Below are 19758 nucleotides of genomic sequence, written 5' to 3' on the forward strand. Positions count from 1 at the left end.
GATCCTATGTCCCCTAGTATTACCGGAAGGTTATTCGTGGCTTCCTTCGTGAAGACAGAACCAAAGTATTTGTTCAATTGGTCTGCCATTTCTCTGTTCCCATTATAAATTCACCTGATTTTGTCTTCACTAATCTTTTTCTCTTCACATATCTGTCGAAGCTTTTGCAGTCAGTTTTTATGTTCCCTGCAAGCTTCCTCTCATACTCTATTCTCCCCCTCCGAATTAAACTCTTTGTCGTCCTCTGCTGGATTCTAAATTTCTCCCAGTCCTCAGGTTTGCTGCTTTTTCTGGCCAATTTATATGCCTCTTCCTTGGATTTAACACTATCCCTAATTTCCCTTGTTAGTCACGGTTGAGCCACCTTCCCCGTTTTTATTTTTACGCCAGACAGGGATGTACAATTGTTGAAGTTCATTCATGTGATCCTTAAATGTCTGCCATTGCCTATCCACCGTCAACCCTTTAAGTATCATTCGCCAATCTATTCTAGCCAATTCACGTCTCATACCATCGAAGTTACCTTTCCTTAAGTTCAGGACCCTAGTCTCTGAATTAACTGTGTCACTCTCCATCTTAATAAAGAATTCTACTATATTATGGTCACTCTTCCTCAAGGGGCCTCGCACAACAAGATTGCTAATTAGTCTTTTCTCATTACACAACATCCAGTCTAGGATGGCCAGCCCTGTAGTTGTCCGTTGTTAAATCTGTTATTTGTGATTCGGGTGAGGAGTGGGTACAGCGTCCATAGTTTGACCTTTTTATGAAATGGATTTCTGCAAGTCTCCAAGCAAACCTGAGGTGCCGAGCTTCTGGTTTTATACAAACTCAAACAAGCCTCCTGTTCCATGCATGAATGTTCATTTGAAAACTGTATTTCAGGGGAGGGATGTGCATACTCTGAGAGAAGTGTTCATCTGAACCAAAGCGCAGGACAGGAGAGACACTGACTCGGTAAATCTTGAGGCGCTAGAAATGCAGCTAATCGAATCATTGGAAATGATTTTTGAAGGAGGGGAGAGAGGTCTCCATTGCCTGAGTAAATGGCAACAGTGAGGGCTGGTGAAACTGAATGGATCAGTAAAAGGGAGCTGTAGTCACTCTATAGTACAAGTCATGAGAAGCTCTGGGCAGTGTAGTACCATAGAGTATGTAGGTGCTCTGGACTGATTGATCGGTACTGCACAGAGAGGAGCTGTAGATAGTGTGGTACAGGTTGTAGAGTAGCTCTAGATGGTATGCTGCAGGGCATGGGAAATTCTAGAGGGTTTGTACACATTGTAATACAGTAGAGTAATGGACCTCTGTATAGTGTTGCAGTATGTAGTATCAGTGAACAAATTAGGACACTATATTAGAGACAAAATATATATATATTATATATATCTATGAGAGAGAGAGAGAGGAAACATTATGAATTCAATAATAAAGTACACATGAAGCCTTTAGACCCTGCAGTATGTAACTGTGGGTAAGGAGCTACATGGACTGAGCAATGTATTGTATAGTTAAGGTGTAGCACACTGCAGGCAGAAGTTACTTTGACCAGTTTGTTATTCTAGTCTTTGTGTTAATATGTGCAGTACAGAAGAAATCTGTATGAGGTTACAAGTCAATTTAGTCCTGCTCTCTACTGTAGCTGTCCTGTCCGAACTCTCAGCAGTAATCGAAGGTGCAGTTTATCTGTCTGCACTGCATAGTCTTGGCCCGATTCTGAGGGTTGTTTGGCTCTTCAATTGATTTCTGGCTGAGTGGTAACATTTGCTGCATTACAGTCTTCAGAAATACTCAGTCTGCACCGACTGAATAGCTCAAAAAGTTTAGGTCAGCAATCTTGATTATATTCTTGCAGCCACACTACAAAGTTTTATTTAAAGCGGTATGTGCCAGTAAATAACTCCAAATTGGCAGATCAAGTGCCAGATATTAGTCTATTTACACTGATCTAATTACAGCTGGTTAGCTGTATTTCCATTGAAAAGCAATTTAGCACCAGAAATTGCTGTGCTATCCAGCTGAAGGGTGCTGCACAGTCAAAATTGGGAGGGTAATAGTGCCTTTTGTTTGCAGTGGATATTGATACGCAGTTTATATTCTTGAAATGGTCCTGCAATGAAGTTAAACTCCGGACTACAGAATCTGCTCTATTTACACTTCGGGGTATCAGTTGAACAATCGCTGTGCTCAGTCGGGCAGTAGACATGGCTATATATGATTAAGCTTGCAGTTTGCACACTTACTTCCAAGTTGCAATAATGACATTAGGAGTCTGGTCATGGGCCTTCCCCTGTGCCGAGAGAAGGGCCATATGGGCCAGCAATGTGGTCATTAGCTGAATATGGCAGCCTTCCTTCATCATAGTGAAAGGCTTGAGAACATGGGTTGGCCATTCAGCCCCTCTATCCTAACGAGATCATGGATGAGCTGAATCTTAGCTCCACCCACCCACCTTGGCTCCATAACTCTTAATAGCCATCGTGCCTCTTTGAAAGAGCTATCCAATTAATCTCATTCCCCTGCTCTTTTCCCAAATCCGTACAAATTTTTCCCCTGCAAGTAATTGTCCATTTCCCTTTTTAAAGTTGTTAAAGACCATAACTTAAGAAATAGGAGCAAGAGTAAGCCATTTGGCTCCTCGAGCCCGCTCTGCCATTCAATAAGATCATGGCTGATCCGATCATGGACTCAGGTCCACTTCCCCGCTATCACCTTTTTAGGCTGTGCTTTCCGGATCATCATAACTCGCTGCATAAAATTCTCCTCACCTTGCCTCTGGTTGTTTTGCCGATTACCCTAAATCTGCGTCCTCTGAATACTGTCCCTCCTGCCACTGGAAACCGTTTCTCCTAATTTACGCTATCAAACCCCTTCATGATTTTGAACACCTCTATTAAATCTCCCCTTAACCTTTTCTGCTCTAAGGAGAGAAATCCAAGTAACTGAAGTCCCTCACCCCTGGCATCATCTTGGTAAACTACTGCGGGGCTTTCTCTCTCTTACCAGCCCCACCCCCCACCACCAAATCTCTCCCTCATTGCCGGGGGAGGGGGGGTTTCATGGCAGGGATCCTGTGATGAAACCTCCAGGAATACACCCGACCAGAGTTGGCAACCCTACTTGTACCTGGCCCAAGTGCCTATTCTTTACACAAAGCCTAGGCTGTGAGCATCAACAGGCTGCTTTGACCACAGGAAACATTGCAGTCGAGCTCGATCCTGTTCTCGCTCAGCATCCACACACATCCACTTCCCTGCAGGGCTCACGTGTTAGCAATAAGGAGCAGCAATCCTGGCTGGTTTTCTATTCCCCTCCCGCCCTGAGGCCGGAGCTGCTGACACCAGTTACAACAACCCAATTGTTTCCTGAGTTGAGACAACTCCTCTCTTTTCGGAGTCTTTGGTCTGCATAATTTAAAGCTGCAGGAGTGATGCCTTTGCCCACCGATGCTATTGGGGGTTATGTGTGAATGTTCTCTAAAGATTAAGTGCATTTATTTCCCCATTCCTCCCCTTGTTTAGTAGTGCTGCTCACCACCTATAACTCAAATGAAATACAGAGGGTCAAGGAGAGGTGATAGTTCAATTTATTCTTCTATTATGCTTTTGTGTAGAGTTTTTTGTGTAGAGTTTCATGTTTTCACTCCTGTCATGGAGCGGTGATTGTGATCCCATCAGTCACGGTGAATTGCAAACCACATTGACGGTTCTACACGAGTCTGCACCCTGTCCCCTTGCTAGGGTTTCTGCTCTTTAACTATTTCTGCTTCCTATTGCTTTGATACTGGCCCCAGAAATGGAAGACCTCTATGTGCAATCGTGTCTTTGTAAAATCAGTTTTGGAGTACGAATAAGCCATTGGGTCCTTTGAGCCTGCCCTCCCCCCATTCAATAAGATCATGGTTGATCTACCTCAACTTCACCTACATGAGTACATAAATACATAAGTAATAGGAGCAGGAGTAGGCCATTTGGCTCCTCGAGCCTGCTCCGCCATTCAATAAGATCATGGCTGATCTGATCATGGATTCAGCTCCACTTCTCTGCCCACTCCATATAACCCTTATTGATCAAAAATCTGTCCATCTCCACCTTAAATATAATCATTGACCCAGCCTCCACAGCTCTCTGGGGCAGAGAATTCCATAGATTTACAATCCTCAGAAGAAATTTCTCCATTTCAGTTTTAAATGGGTGGCCCCTTATTCTGAGACTATGTCCCCTAGATTTAGTTTACCTATGAGTGGAAATATCCTCTCTGCACCCACCTTGTCGAGCCGCCTCATTATCTTATAAGTTTCAATAAGATCACCTCTCATTCTTCTGAACTCCAATGTGTATAGGCTCAACCTATCCTCATAAGTCAACCCCCTCATCTCCGGAATCAACCTCCAATGCAAGTATATTCTCCCTTAAATACGGAGACCAAAGCTGTACGCAGTACTCCAGGTGTAGTCTCACCAATACCCTGTACCGTTGTAGCAGGACTTCTCTGCTTTTATACTCTATCCCCCTTGCAATAAAGGCCAACATTCCATTTGCCTTCCTGATTGCTTGCTGTACCTGCATACTGACTTTTTGTGATTCATGCACAAGGACCCCAGGTCCCTCTGTACTGCAGCACTTTGCAATTTTTCTCCATTTAAATTATAATTTGCTTTTCTATTATTTCTGCCAGGATAACCTCACATTTTCCCACATTATACTCCCATCTGCCAAATTTCTGCCCACTCACTTAGCCTGTCTATATCCCTTGGCAGATTTTTTGTGTCTTCCTCACAATTTGCTTTCCCACCCATCTTTGTATCATCAGCAAACTTGGCTACATTACACTCGGTCCCGTCATCCAAGTCATTAATATAGATTGTAAATAGTTGACCCAGCACCGATCCCTGCAGTACCCCACTAGTCACTGTTTGCCAACCGGAAAATGACTTTCTGTTTTCTGTTAGTTAGCCAATCCTCTATCCATGCTAATATATTACCCCCAACACCGTGAGCTTTTAGCTCGTGCAGTAACCTCTTATGTGGCACCTTATTGAATGCCTTCTGCAAATCCAAATACACCAGATCCACTGGTTCCTCCTTATCTGCCCTGCTCATTACATAGACATAGAAACATAGAAAATAGGTGCAGGAGTAGGCCATTCGGCCCTTCTAGCCTCCACCGCCATTCAATGAGTTCATGGCTGAACATGCAACTTCAGTACCCCATTCCTGCTTTCTCGCCATACCCCTTGATCCCCCTAGTAGTAAGGACTTCATCTAACTCCCTTTTGAATATATTTAGTGAATTGGCCTCAACAACTTTCTGTGGTAGAGAATTCCACAGGTTCACCACTCTCTGGGTGAAGAAGTTTCTCCTCATCTCGGTCCTAAATGACTTACCCCTTATCCTTAGACTGTGACCCCTGGTTCTGGACTTCCCCAACATTGGGAACATTCTTCCTGCATCTAACCTGTCTAAACCCGTCAGAATTTTAAACGTTTCTATGAGATCCTCTCTCATTCTTCGAACTCCAGTGAATACAAGCCCAGTTGATCCAGTCTTTCTTGATATGTCAGTCCCGCCATCCCGGGAATCAGTCTGGTGAACCTTCGCTGCACTCCCTCAATAGCAAGAATGTCCTTCCTCAAATTAGGAGACCAAAATTGTACACAATACTCCAGGTGTGGCCTCACCAAGGCCCTGTACAACTGTAGCAACACCTCCCTGCCCCTGTACTCAAATCCCCTCGCTATGAAGGCCAACATGCCATTTGCTTTCTTAACTGCCTGCTGTACCTGCATGCCAACCTTCAATGACTGATGTACCATGACACCCAGGTCTCGTTGCACCTTCCCTTTTCCTAATCTGTCACCATTCAGATAATAGTCTGTCTCTCTGTTTTTACCACCAAAGTGGATAACCTCACATTTATCCACATTATACTTCATCTGCCATGCATTTGCCCACTCACCTAATCTATCCAAGTCACTCTGCAGCCTCATAGCATCCTCCTCGCAGTTCACACTGCCACCCAACTTAGTGTCATCCGCAAATTTGGAGATACTACATTTAATCCCCTCGTCTAAATCATCAATGTACAGTGTAAACAGCTGGGGCCCCAGCACAGAACCTTGCGGTACCCCACTAGTCACTGCCTGCCATTCTGAAAAGTACCCATTTACTCCTACTCTTTGCTTCCTGTCTGACAACCAGTTCTCAATCCACGTCAGCACACTACCCCCAATCCCATGTGCTTTAACTTTGTGTGGGGCCTTGTCGAAAGCCTTCTTAAAGTCCAAATATACCACATCAACTGGTTCTACCTTGTCCACTCTACTGGAAACATCCTCAAAAAATTCCAGAAGATTTGTCAAGCATGATTTCCCTTTCACAAATCCATGCTGACTTGGACCTATCATGTCACCTCTTTCCAAATGCGCTGCTATGACATCCTTAATAATTGATTCCATAATTTTACCCACTACTGAGGTCAGGCTGACCGGTCTATAATTCCCTGTTTTCTCTCCCTCCTTTTTTTAAAAGTGGGGTTACATTGGCTACCCTCCACTCCATAGGAACTGATCCAGAGTCAATGGAATGTTGGAAAATGACTGTCAATGCATCCGCTATTTCCAAGGCCACCTCCTAAAGTACTCTGGGATGCAGTCCATCAGGCCCCTAGTATTACCGGAAGGTTGTTTGTGTCCTCCTTAGTGAATACCGAACCAAAGTACTCGTTCTATTGGTCTGCCATTTCTTTGTTCCCCGTTATGACTTCCCTTGATTCTGACTGCAGGGGAACTACGTTTGTCTTTACTATCCTTTTTCTCCTTACATACCTATAGAAACTTTTGCAATCCGTCTTAATGTTCCCTGCAAGCTTCTTCTCGTACTCCATTTTCCCTGCCCTACTCAAACCCTTTGTCCTCTTCTGCTGAGTTCTAAATTTCTCCCAGTCTCCGGGTTTGCTGCTATTTCTGGCCAATTTGTATGTCACTTCCTTGGCTTTAATACTATCCCAGATTTCCCTTGATAGCCACGGTTGAGCCACCTTCCCTTTTTTATTTTTACGCCAGACAGGAATGTACAATTGTTGTCGTTCATCCATGCGGTCTCTAAATGTCTGCCATTGCCCATCCACAGTCAACCCCTTCAGTATCATTCGCCAATCTATCCTAGCCAATTCATGCCTCATACCTTCAAAGTTACCCTTCTTTAAGTTCTGGACCATGGTCTCTGAATTAACTGTTTCATTCTCCATCCTAATGCAGAATTCCACCATATTATGGTCACTCTTCCCCAAGGGGCCTCGCACGAGATTGCTAATTAATCCTCTCTCATTGCACAACACCCAGACTAAGATGGCCTCCCCCCTCGTTGGTTCTTCGACATATTGGTCTAGAAAACCATCCCTTATGCATGTCAGGAAATCCTCCTCCACCGTATTGCTTCCAGTTTGGCTAGCCCAATCTATGTGCATATTAAAGTCACCCATTATAACTGCTGCACCTTTATTGCATGCACCCCTAATTTCCTGTTTGATGCCCTCCCCAACATCACTACTACTGTTTGGAGGTCTGTACACAACTCCCACTAATGTTTTTTGCCCTTTGGTGTTCTGCAGTTCTACCCATATAGATTCCACATCATCCAAGCTAATGTCTTTCCTAACTATTGCATTAATCTCCTCTTTAACCAGCAATGCTACCTCACCTCCTTTTCCTTTTATTCTATCCTTCCTGAATGTTGAATACCCCTAGATGTTGAGTTCCCAGCCCTGATCATCCTGGAGCCACGTCTCCGTAATCCCAATCACATCATATTTGTTAACATCTATTTGCACAGTTAATTCATCCACCTTATTACGGATACTCCTTGCATTAAGACACAAAGCCTTCATGCTCAAAGAACTCCAGCAAATTTGTCAAACATGATTTCCCTTTCATAAAACAATGCTGACTCTGCTGGATTGAATTATGCTTTTCCAAATGTCCCCCTACTGCTTCCTTAATAATGGACTCCAGCATTTTCCCAACAACAGATGTTCGGCTAACTGGTCTAGTTTCCTGCACTATCCCCATATCCCTTGATTCCTTTAGTATCCAAAAATCTATTGCTTGCTTTCTTGTATATACTCAATAACTGAGCATCCACAGCCCTCTGGGGTAGAGAATTCCAAACATTCACCACCCTCCGAGAAATTTCTCCTAATCTCAGTCCTAAATGGCCGACCCCTTATTCTGAGACTGTGACCCACCCCCTAGTTCTCGACTCTCCAGCCAGGGGGAACACCTCCCTGCATCTATCCTGTCGAGCTCCTCACAGTGTGAAAGCCATAACTGTCCTGTGTTTCGTTTCTCAGGCGGAGTTTGGACCTAGCACTTTCTCGGCCTGTCACTGCACTTGACAATGAGCGGTATACGGTGCAGTCAGCGATGGAGAAATACACTGTTCCTTTTGTTCTAGTAGGTCATTTCGCTATTTGTATTTACATTCCACAGTTTGTTGAGTTGATTCTGCATTATATGAAGACCACGTAAGCACTGGATAACTGGTTCATCATCTCCTTCCAGACAAAGCTCCCAACACACACAGAACAGTGTATTTAATAATGTTGCAGCATATTGCTCTCATTTGCATTCTGTTCCCCTTCCCTCAAGATTTTTCCTTATGTATTCAGTTTCCCCCTCTCCTTCCCCAGGGGTAGGAACAACTACAATCCCATGGCCCACACCTGAGCCCCTCGGGATCACTGCGTATCCAAGAAGGCAAGTTGGCTGGTTTTGGAGAGAAAATTTGCCATCCCAGTCTTCTCCCTTCTTTCCCTGCAGACATTGAATCGCACTGGAGAGCAGTTCCTGCCACCACCAGGTCCTCCAGTACTTTGGCCAAGTGATTTTTTTTAATGTGAACCTGACCAGCGTTCAGCAGCCGTGGAGCATCAAAGCTGTCCACGTACGTTCTCTAGCGGAGGTCTCTGGCCATTGATCAGGAGCAGGAACCTGGATCCATGTTTTTTTTTTCTTCACCCTTCCAAACCTGGAGGCGTAAGTGTAGAATTCCTATCTCCTATACGAGACTGCCTAGCTCAAGAGATTGAAGCTGGGGCCGCTTGATTTTATAATTCTATTTCACACCGGCAGTGCGTTTTCTCACTGAGGAAACCTTGTAGTGCTTTCCTGCTGCATGTCATGGTCCGTCTGATCACAGAGCTCCATCAGTGGCATCTCGGAGATCGTCACAGGTTGCACTCTCCCACGCTTCCAGCGAAGGAACGCAGTATGGATGTCAGCAAAGAATAGTACAGACTTGTTTTTGTTTAATAAAAGCAGAGTTTTTACATTGTGTGATATAGTTCGTAAGAATGTTTTACTTTGTGCCATAGCCTGATTCGGTTAGCCTTTTTAAAAAAAACTGGTTACGACCTGGAGCCTTGCGAATGTGTTCGTGATTTCATTTCAGTGATTATTAGCAACCACTTAAAAGATGTTTGGAATAATCTGCCAGGCAAATTTAATGAGCGTTCAAAATGTTTGCACTGTGGGTGAGTCCAAAACTAGTGGCCATGCAGTGTCAGCTGTGGCTCAGTGGGCAGGACTCTTGCCTCTGAGTCAGAAGGTTGTGGGCTCAAGTCCCACTCCAGGAACTTGAATGCACAAATCTAGACTGATACTCCAGTGCAGTGCTGAAGGAGTGCTGCAATGTTGGAGGTGTTGTCTTTCGGATGAGACGTTAAACCGAGGCCCCGTCTGCTCTCTCAGATGGATGTAAAAGATCCCATGCCCACTATTTCGAAGAAGAGCAAGGGAGTTATCCCCAGTATCCTGGTCAATATTTAGCCCTCAATCAACATAACAAAAAAACAGATTATCTGGTGATTATCACATTACTATTTGTGGGAGCTTGCTGTGCGCAAATTGGTTGCCACGTTTCCCACATTACAATAGTGACTACACTTCAAAAGTATTTAATTAGCTGTTAAGCACTTTGAGATGTCCGGTGGTCATGAAAGGCGCTATATAAGTGCAAGTCTTTCTTTAAATATAAGGTAGTCACTAATAAATCCAATAGGGAATTCAGGAGAAACTTCTTTACCCAGAGAATAGTTAGAATGTGGAACTTGCTACCACATGGAGTATGTGTGGCGAATAGCATGGATGCATTCAAGGTGAAGCTAGATAAACACATGAGAAAGGAATAGAGGTTTTGCTGATGAAGTGAGATGAAAAAGGTTGGGAGGAGGCTTGTGTGGTTATAGACCAGTTGGACTGAATGGCCTATTTGATGTGCTGTAAATTCCAAGTAATTTCGGAGTGGTGGCACTACTCAAACTGGTTCAAAGTGGGTTTCTTGATGCTCTTTTAGAGGAGGCTGCATTTACATTGCAATCAGAAATTGTCAGTACTGTTTAATCTAACGCTAAAGTTTCAGTGCAAATCCAGAATTGCGCACAACCTGGAGAAGGCAGTCTCGCTCTGCCCTGGGTTTACACTGGAGGTCTGCCAATACTGTAGTTGCAGTGTGCATGAAGTGTACATCTGGGTTTCAACCTCACGGATATTGTTGTTTGACAGCAATGCAGAATAAACCGTGAGTGTTTACGAGAAAATAAATCTTGATGTCTGGCCAAGATTCAGTGGCTGTCTATTCAGTAAACACCATCACCAAATAGTTAAATTATAGCACATGGGTTTTAAAATAAACACCGCTAAAAATAGATGCACTTCAAAATGAGTGTTTTTGGTCAGTTTGCGCAGATAATCAGACAAGCTGATTCTGCTGGAGGATGATCTGTGCTATATGTTGATGGATTTCCTACTAATCACGAAGGAAATGATCCACAGTTCTGCCTTTCTTTTTTTAAGATTGTGTTTCTGATTACGAACACTGTGCGGTTTGCACTCAATGCCCCTGGAATCGGCAGCTGGCAGGTCACCTTCTTCCAGCTTCAGGTAAGCTCGGAGCCCTTCAAATATCGCAGAGCAATAACACAAGTTTCACATTGCAGGATACAACAGCTCGTATTTATATAACACCTTTAACATAGTGAAACGTTCCAAGGCGCTGCTTCAGAGTATTAAGCGATAAAAATTTGACACCGAGTCGCAGAAGTAGAAATTAGCGCAAGTGACAGAAATATGTTTCAAGGAGCGTCTTGAAGGAGAAAAGAGAGGCGGAGAGGTTTGAGGAGGGAGTTCCAGAGCTTAGGGCCCAGGCAACAGAAGGCACGGCCACCAATGGTTGAGCATTTATACTCAGGGATGCTCAAGAAGGCAGAATTTGAGGAGCACAGACATCTCGTGCGGTTGTGAGGCTAAAAGAGATTACAGAGATAGGGAGGGTCGAGGCCATGGAGGGATTTGTAAACAAGGATGAGAATTTTGGAATCGAGGTGTTGCTTAACTGGGAGCCAGGGATGATGTTAAACCAAGGTCTTGTCTGGTTCAGGTGGCCATTAAAGATCCCATGGCAATATTGAAGAGCAGGCTCTCTGTGTCTTGGCCAACATTCCTCTCAACCAACACCCACCAAAAAATAATTGCTGCAAATATTAACACATTGCAGCATAATAACATTTAATGTCTCCCACCAGCACCTCAGTGCATAGTCTGCTCGGCTGACATTCCAATGCATTACTGTGGGGGAGTGGGGTGGTGGCACATTGTCAGAGGTGGCCTTCGGAAGAGGTGTTAAACCGAGCCCTCTGATTTCCGGTTTCACTAGCTCAGGTGAATGTTGAGGATCCTATGCCACTATTCAGTGAAGAGCACGAAGTTCTCAGGTTGTCCTAGTCAACATTCCCCTCTCGACGAACACATCATTCACTTGATCGTTGTGTGATCTGTTTGTGCTCAAAATGACTGCCGTGCTTGTCTGCATAACATGTCATTTCTTTTCAATGTAATTAATTGTTTGTGAAGCGTTTTTGAGGTGATTCTGGGAAAGGGCAAAGCGTTTTATGTAAATGTAAGCACAATTTTTACAAAAGGCCCCGATATTCTTCTGCATGTGTCCACGGGAGGTGGGCGAGATCTAGTGGCTGATTCAACTTGTAAAATTGTAACTTTCAGCCACTTGAATTTGTTAGAGAAAGCTGTGACACTATCGGGCATCACCAATCTTCACATGGTGGCAAGTTGGCCAGTACCTCAGTGCAAGGATGTCAGTCAGCAGACACTTGCTTTTCTTCAACTTTTTTTTCCCCACCCTTTGAAAAATTTGAAAATAACTAAGGAGTTTCATGATTTTTTTATAAAAGGGCACTTTGAGTGCTTTACATGAGGTGCTGGATGACAGTGGGATGAGGAAGCACCTATTCCCTGATTGCTATGATGAGGAAAGGCGTGGAGATCCATGATGCCAGGACAAATCACTCCGGCCTCCCAACTTCAAAGCTCCTCACGTTGCGACCCAGGGGTGCCCCAGTAAGCTGATGCTGGGCTTTGCCCCACGACTAGGGCCTGATAGCATGTCAAAGAGTATCCAGCAGGTAGGTAGTAGAAAACTCTGCTAAGTACTCTTCCATCTTTGGGCCTTGGGGCTTTCTGCCTGCTGTTCACTTGAGGCCTACAGCTGGGCTCAGTTTTCCTCCCCTGTTTGCCCAGCAAGGCTGTCCCTAGCCAGCTTGGGTGCACCAAATTCGTCAACAACTTGCCGTGGACAGGCACAACGAAGTTTGGGTGGTCGGCACCTGTCCAGCGCTGAGGCAGAGTTGGGGAGGGCCCCATCTCCTCATCACCAGAAGTTGCTGCACCCTGCAGCATGGTATATACTTTCAGTGATGCACATGCTTTTGGCCCTGTAAAAATTTTTAAAATTCCACTCCACATCATCCCTGAGCAACTATTTATCAGATTAATTCCACAATCCTGTGCTCCCCTCTGGGAGTGTGAGCCGGAGAATTGGAGTTAGTGTTGTAGCCCTATCTCCGACCCGCATTCCCTTCGAGTGAGGTGCCCAGCTGGGAGTATGGAACACACATTAGTCTTTATACAGTGGAGGTTAGTCTGTGCAATGCGTGGCTCTGAGCACTAATATGGCCGCTTTGGTGTATGCAGTCCAGTGCTGAATTCCCGAAGGGCTCCAATGATATATGTGGCAGTCAGTCCCGCTGTAGCTCTTGCAAGAAGATTGTCGAGATGAGGTTGGCCATTCCCGTGGACTTGCATTTGCGCTGAAGTATAGGTGCTGCCATCTGAGCAAAAACAATACAGGGGAAGGAGAGGTGCCAACTCTCTACCTGGCACACGTTGTGGCCGAGACTTTCAGTGCTGCAGCATGGTGAACCATCATTATCATCATAGGCAGTCCCTCGAATTGAGGATGACTTGCTTCCACACCAAAAAGTTCGCGGGTGTTTCAATGAAAGACCTAATAATTCCAGGTCCCGAACTAAATCTTGAAGGGTGGAAGATGAGTGGATTTTTTTTAACCTGGTGGCCGTTGCACACCAGCCACCACACGGGCTTGACAGAGCTATTCTGTAGCTCGGTCACCTGTCCTTCAGGCTGAAGGAAAGAGAAAGGATGCACCTACTGTGTCAGAACTGCACTCAATTCTTACTCGCAAGTAATAAGTTGTTGATTTCAATTCTAATGGTGTGTGATCTCTATTATGTTTCATAGTTTGTTGCATAGCTTGTTATCATTTTTGTGTTTAGGTGAATGGAGTTCTGCCTATTCTTCCCTTGCTCTTCCCTGTGGTGTGGGTGCTGGTCACAGCCTATGGAGAGGCTAGAGTCCTAGCTCAGTTCAGCAAGGCTCCTCCCGTTGGGCTGGTAAGGTTTTTCTCCTGCTTAGAATTAAGGTGGGACTGCAACAAATCAGATCGATGTAAAGGAGAGGGATACTCTGCCTGATAGTGGTTTAAATAAACTTCTTTGCTAGATTCTTAAGAATATATATATTCAAAATGTATAGTTATTATACATATATGTCTGTATGCATGCATGCATTTATTTTATAAAGTTAATGAATGATTAAGGGTATATTCATACATAAAATTTGAGGTCATTGCATATTTAGGTATCCGCGCAAATTTATCAGTGTATAATCCCATATATAGTTAATCGAGTCATTGTGTATCTTGGCTATGTCTTCTATGGGGCAAGTGGGGGGGCGGAAACGAGGGGATTTATTACTGCAACAGGATGCCCGTAGACACAGAAATGCCTATCGGAGCCAAGGCAGCTTGTTTGGCACAGGGTTCTGGGGTTTGTGCCAATGGAGAGGGTTCCTGATGTCGGTACTCCTCATAGCCACTGGTTGGGTTGGTGTGCTGAGGGAGCTGGGTGGGTTGGTGTGCTGAGGGAGCTGGGTGGGTTGGTGTGCTGAGGGAGCTGGGTGGGTTGGTGTGCTGAGGGAGCTGCGTGGGTTGGTGTGCTGAGGGAGCTGCGTGGGTTGGTGTGCTGAGGGAGCTGCGTGGGTTGGTGTGCTGAGGGAGCTGCGTGGGTTGGTGTGCTGAGGGAGCTGCGTGGGTTGGTGTGCTGAGGGAGCTGGGTGGGTTGCTGTGCTGAGGGAGCTGGGTGGGTTGCTGTGCTGAGCGAGCTGGGTGGGTTGCTGTGCTGAGGGAGCTGGGTGGGTTGCTGTGCTGAGGGAGCTGCGTGGGTTGGTGTGCTGAGGGAGCTGGGTGGGTTGGTGTGCTGAGGGAGCTGGGTGGGTTGCTGTGCTGAGGGAGCTGGGTGGGTTAGTGTGCTGAGGGAGCTGGGTGGGTTGGTGTGCTGAGGGAGCTGGGTGGGTTGGTGTGCTGAGGGAGCTGGGTGGGTTGGTGTGCTGAGGGAGCTGGGTGGGTTGGTGTGCTGAGGGAGCTGGGTGGGTTGGTGTGCTGAGGGAGCTGGGTGGGTTGGTGTGCTGAGGGAGCTGGGTGGGTTGGTGTACTGAGGGAGCTGGGTGGGTTGGTGTGCTGAGGGAGCTGGGTGGGTTGGTGTGCTGAGGGAGCTGGGTGGGTTGGTGTGCTGAGGGAGCTGGGTGGGTTGGTGTGCTGAGGGAGCTGGGTGGGTTGGTGTGCTGAGGGAGCAGGGTGGGTTGGTGTGCTGAGGGAGCTGGGTGGGTTGGTGTGCTGAGGGAGCTGGGTGGGTTGGTGTGCTGAGGGAGCTGCGTGGGTTGGTGTGCTGAGGGAGCTGGGTGGGTTGGTGTGCTGAGGGAGCTGGGTGGGTTGCTGTGCTCCCACACGTGTTTCGGCCGTGTTTTTGTTGTGGGTGGGGCTGCCCTGCGCCATGTGATGGGGAGACATCTTGGAGCGAGAGTTGTACTCGTCAGCTTGATGTGGTGGGCACTTTTTCTCCAGTGGACAGGCTCAGCAAGCGTAGTCTTCTGCGATTGTGAGATTGGTCATGTTCCTAGTGATCTCCCAGACTGTTGAGAATGGCTCATTGCTTGGGCATGACCAGAATATGTGGAGTAGTGTGCTGTTCTAGGCACAACCACTCCAGCAGTCAGCTATTGGGGCAGGGAATTTTCTCCAAGTGACGGTGTTTAAAGTCTGTTGCCATTTCTTTTGTCATTCCTTCTATTATAGACCAGTTAACCTAACATTTGTCATTGGGAAAATGCTGGAGTCCATTATTAAGGAAGCAGTAGCGGGACATTTGGAAAAGCCTGATTCAATCAAGCAGAATCAGTATGATTTTATGAAAGGGAAATCATATTTGACAAATTTGCTGGAGTTCTTTGAGGATGTAACGAGCAGGGTGAATAAAGGTGAACCAGTGGATGTGGTGCATTTGGATTTGCAGAAGCCATTCGATAAGGTGCCACGTAAGAGATACTGCATGGGGTTGGGGATAATATATTACAATGGATAAAAGATTGGCTAACTAACAGAAAACAGTGTCGTGATAAATGGGTCATTTTCCAGTTGGCAAACAGTGACTAGTGGGGTGCCGCAGGGATCGGTGCTGGTCCTCAACTATTTACAATCTATATTAATGACTTGAATGAAGGGACCAAGTGTAATGTAGCCAAGTTTGCTGCTGATACAAAGATGGGTGGGAAAGCAAATTGTGAGGAGGACACACAAAATCTGCAAAGGGATATAGACAGGCTAAGTGAGTGGGCAGACATTTGGCAGATGGAGTATTATGTGGGAAAATGTGAGGTTATCCACTTTGGCAGAAATAATAGAAAAGCAAATTATAATTTAAATGGAGAAAAATTGCAAAGTGCTGCAGTGCAGAAAGACCTGGGGGTCCTTGTACATGAAACACAAAAAGTTAGTATGCAGGTACAGCAAGTAATCAGGAAGGCAAATGGAATGTTGACCTTTATTGCAAGGGGGATAGAGTATAAAAGCAGCAAGTCCTGCTACAACTGTACAGGGTATCAGTGAGGCCACACCTGGAGTACTGCGTAAAGTTTTGGTCTCCGTATTTAAGGAAGGATATACTTGCATTGGAGGTTGTTCAGAGAAGGTTCACAAGGTTGATTCTGGAGATAAGGGGACTTATGAGGATAGGTTGGGCCTATACACATTGGAATTTAGAAGAATGAGAGGTGATCTTATTGAAACTAATAAGAGAATGAGGGGGCTCGACAAGGTGGATGCAGAGAGGATATTTCAACTCATCGGGGAAACTAAATGTAGGGTACAATGTCTTAGAATAAGGGGCCGCCCATTTAAAACTTGAGATGAGGAGAAATTTCTTCTGAGGATTGTTAATCTATGGAATTCTCTGCCCCAGAGAGCTGTGGAGGCTGGATCATTGAATATATTTAAGGCGAAGATAGACAGATTTTTGAGCGGTAAGGGAGAGAAGGGTTACGGGGAGAGGGCAGGGAAGTGGAGCTGAGTCCATGATCGGATCAACCATGATCTTATTAAATGGCGGAGTAGGCTCGAGGGGTCAAATGGCCTACTCCTCCTATTATCTTCTTAACAGTTAGCCAAGGTCACATTCCCAGTCAGCCTTCAGGTTTGCTGTCCAGTCCTTCATCACGGAGGTCAGAATGATGCACAGTATGGGATTGCATCCAGGAGAGGAGGACAAGTTCCAAGGAGGAGGATGGTCATGCAGGGTTCAGGAGATAGTGCTGCATCTGGAGATAGCAGTCTTGGTCTCAGTGCGCAAGGTGAAAGTTGTCAGATAGCTGGTGAAAGGGCATACTATGATCCTCATGGATGGAGGAACTGATCTTTTTCATTCCAGCCTCTGCTTCTAGCTGTGGTATATTCTCTTGGGAGCTTCCCATTGTGCCATATTTGGGGTACAGGCTGATGGGATCTTAAGGGAGGTATATGCCTGATTCCATTGGGACTAAAGAAATCTTTGATACCGTGTGTTGTAAAGGTGTCAATTCAATAGCTCTAATTCGAATTGACTGATTTTTCTCTCCTTCCAGTTGGCGAAATTCTCCGAGGATACGCTCAGCAGCTACACTGAAATGGTTTCTTCAAAGGTACAGACTTTCAGCTGCATCACGCCCCATCTATATTCCTTACAGATGCGTTTTGTACCTGTATTAATCTGATGAAATTAGATTTTTTCGCTCACTCCTTTATCCTAATGAATGACCTGCTATCAAGCAGCGCATGTCCTGGGGTGGAGGTGGGGTAGCAAGAAGTGTGAATGGACAGAAGTGTCATCCAGCGTTATCTGTCAGTACATCAGCATTGGTGATTTAATTTTTATTTCAATGTAACTATTATGAGGACCAGCTTCCGAGTCTGTTCTGCAGTGAATTCCCTTGACTATATCCCAATTACATCTAATATAATTAACTTTTAGCGAGATGCCATTGTTAACCGTGTTTTGTCTTTGCAGCTGGTATTTATGCATGTTCAGGCAGGTTGCTGACAAACAGCTGCCTGAGGTGGGGAAAGCAGCATTAAATCCTTTGCAATGTGACATGGTGGCACCCAGACTGACCAGCAGAGCAACATAGGTGTGTGAAGCAGTGGGTCTACCACCAGCGCCTTGGCCAGAGGATTGAAAAATAGTTGTGCAGCTGAATGAGATTGGGACGTTGTTTTTAAGTACAACCAGTGATGGGAGTGACTTTAACTGTGGAGCAACTGTAAGCACAGTCGGGTTAATGTTCCACTGGTGCAGTTCAAATCAGGAAATCCCACTGGAACTTCTGATTTTTCTGTCTATTAAAATGGGCGGGAAATCAAGGGATGCACTCACACAATTTTCTGATAATCGTTCCCAGGCAATCAAGGGCATCATCCTAGGCGGTCCCTCGAATGAGGATGACTTGCTTCCACACCAAAAGGGATGAGTTTATAGAAGTTTCAATGAAGGAACCGATATTCCAGTCCTGAACTCCAGGAGTGAGAGATGCCTGTGTGCGGATTTTTTTAATGTGTGGTGACCGTTGCACATCAGCCACCACACGATCTTGACAGAGCTAGGCCTTTATCCAGTGGCAAGGGTTAACCAGGACGACTGAAGACCTGCTCTGCTGCACAGACCTAGTGCGCACATAGGTGGCCATGCATCAGCTGGCTAGGCCCCAAGCGCTCCAATTCCCTCCCTCAACCTCTTTGCAATCAAGGTACCACACCAGGGAGCACGTGGAAAATTTCACCATATGCATCTTTAACCTTTCCCTTAAAGGGTATTGTCCCTAGTGAAAGGGGATGTGGAAGAAGAGCATCATATCTTTCCCATCACAGTAGGGTCACAAGCAAAGCAATGGTGTCTTCATTGAGTTTATCAAAAAAAAGACTTGGATTTATATAATTCCTTTCACGACCACTGGATGTCTCAAAGTGCTTTACAGCCAACAAAGTACTTTTGGAGTGTAGTCCCTGTTGTAATGTGGGAAACACAGCAGCCAATTTGCTCCCAGCAAGCTCCCACAAACAGCAATGTGATAATGACTGTTTTGTTATGTCGATTGAGAGATAAATATTGGCCAGGACACAGGGGATAACTCTCCTGCTCTTCGAAATAGTGCCGTAGGATCTTTTACATCCACCTGAGAGAGCAGACGGCATCCTCTGACAGTGCAGCACTCCCTCAGCACTGCACTGGAGTGTCAGTCTAGATTTATGTGCTCAAATCCCTGGAGTGGGACTTGAACCCACAACCTTCTGCCTCAGAGGCAAGTGTGCTAACCACTGAGCCGCAGCTGGCACTTGTTGCCAAAGCTTCTCCTGTTGCTTTGTTAAACTAAAACTGATTTTGCTGAAATTATGCAATCTCCCATGCAAATTGTACAGTCCCAACAAATTACACTATCCCTGTTCATCCCGGACTGCCACCTATATCGGGCAAATGGCGCTCGCTGACCATTTTCCATCGCCATAGGCGTCAATTACAAAGGCGCCACTTAAACTGTATTAATTGGGTCAACCATTTTGGGCAGTGTGATTACACCTCCGACGTTAATTGAGTATTGAGAAGCAGTTGCCCCGTCCAATAAACTCTCAGTAACCAACATGTAAGAGTTCTTGTGAAATGAGAGGTTATTGGGAATATGACAACTCGCGGTACTGTCTGCTGCAGATTTGGGGTCACCTTCTGGGGTCTACCCCCGTCATAGTCTGCCCACACCCCCCCCCCCCCCCCGGATTAAATGGCCCAGTGCTTTAATCTCAGCAAAGTTGACAGATTCATCGGTGCACTGACAGCTGCTGCAAGACCCCCTCAACACTGTTGGAATAAATTGTTTTGCAGGAAAGCTAAGGTAAGCAAATGCTTGTCAGTGATACTTGGGCGCAATACAAGATTATTAGAAAGTCTAATGGATTTACCATCCACCATGAATATCTGGCAAATCACGTTAGTACGAATGCAATCGTTGTATGCGGGGTGGACTGTACCAT

The 19758-nt window shown here is 45.6% G+C and overlaps 1 protein-coding gene across 6 annotated transcripts in view; it reads left to right on the forward strand.

The window, feature by feature from the left end:
• The window catches only part of tmem94 (transmembrane protein 94), a 168550-nt gene that overhangs the window by 74492 nt on the left and 74300 nt on the right, over positions 1 to 19758 (forward strand). For 5 of the 6 annotated variants that reach the window (XM_070857485.1, XM_070857484.1, XM_070857482.1 and 2 more), the window contains 4 exons: positions 8351 to 8453; positions 10854 to 10940; positions 13649 to 13765; positions 17325 to 17381. In XM_070857485.1, coding sequence (XP_070713586.1) covers positions 8351 to 8453; positions 10854 to 10940; positions 13649 to 13765; positions 17325 to 17381 — 364 coding nt within the window. The remainder of the gene's footprint in view (positions 1 to 8350; positions 8454 to 10853; positions 10941 to 13648; positions 13766 to 17324; positions 17382 to 19758) is intronic. The other variant, XM_070857486.1, reaches the window with a different exon arrangement.

This window comes from Pristiophorus japonicus, chromosome 16 (genome assembly GCF_044704955.1).
Source record: "Pristiophorus japonicus isolate sPriJap1 chromosome 16, sPriJap1.hap1, whole genome shotgun sequence".
NCBI classification, from domain to species: domain Eukaryota; kingdom Metazoa; phylum Chordata; class Chondrichthyes; family Pristiophoridae; genus Pristiophorus; species Pristiophorus japonicus.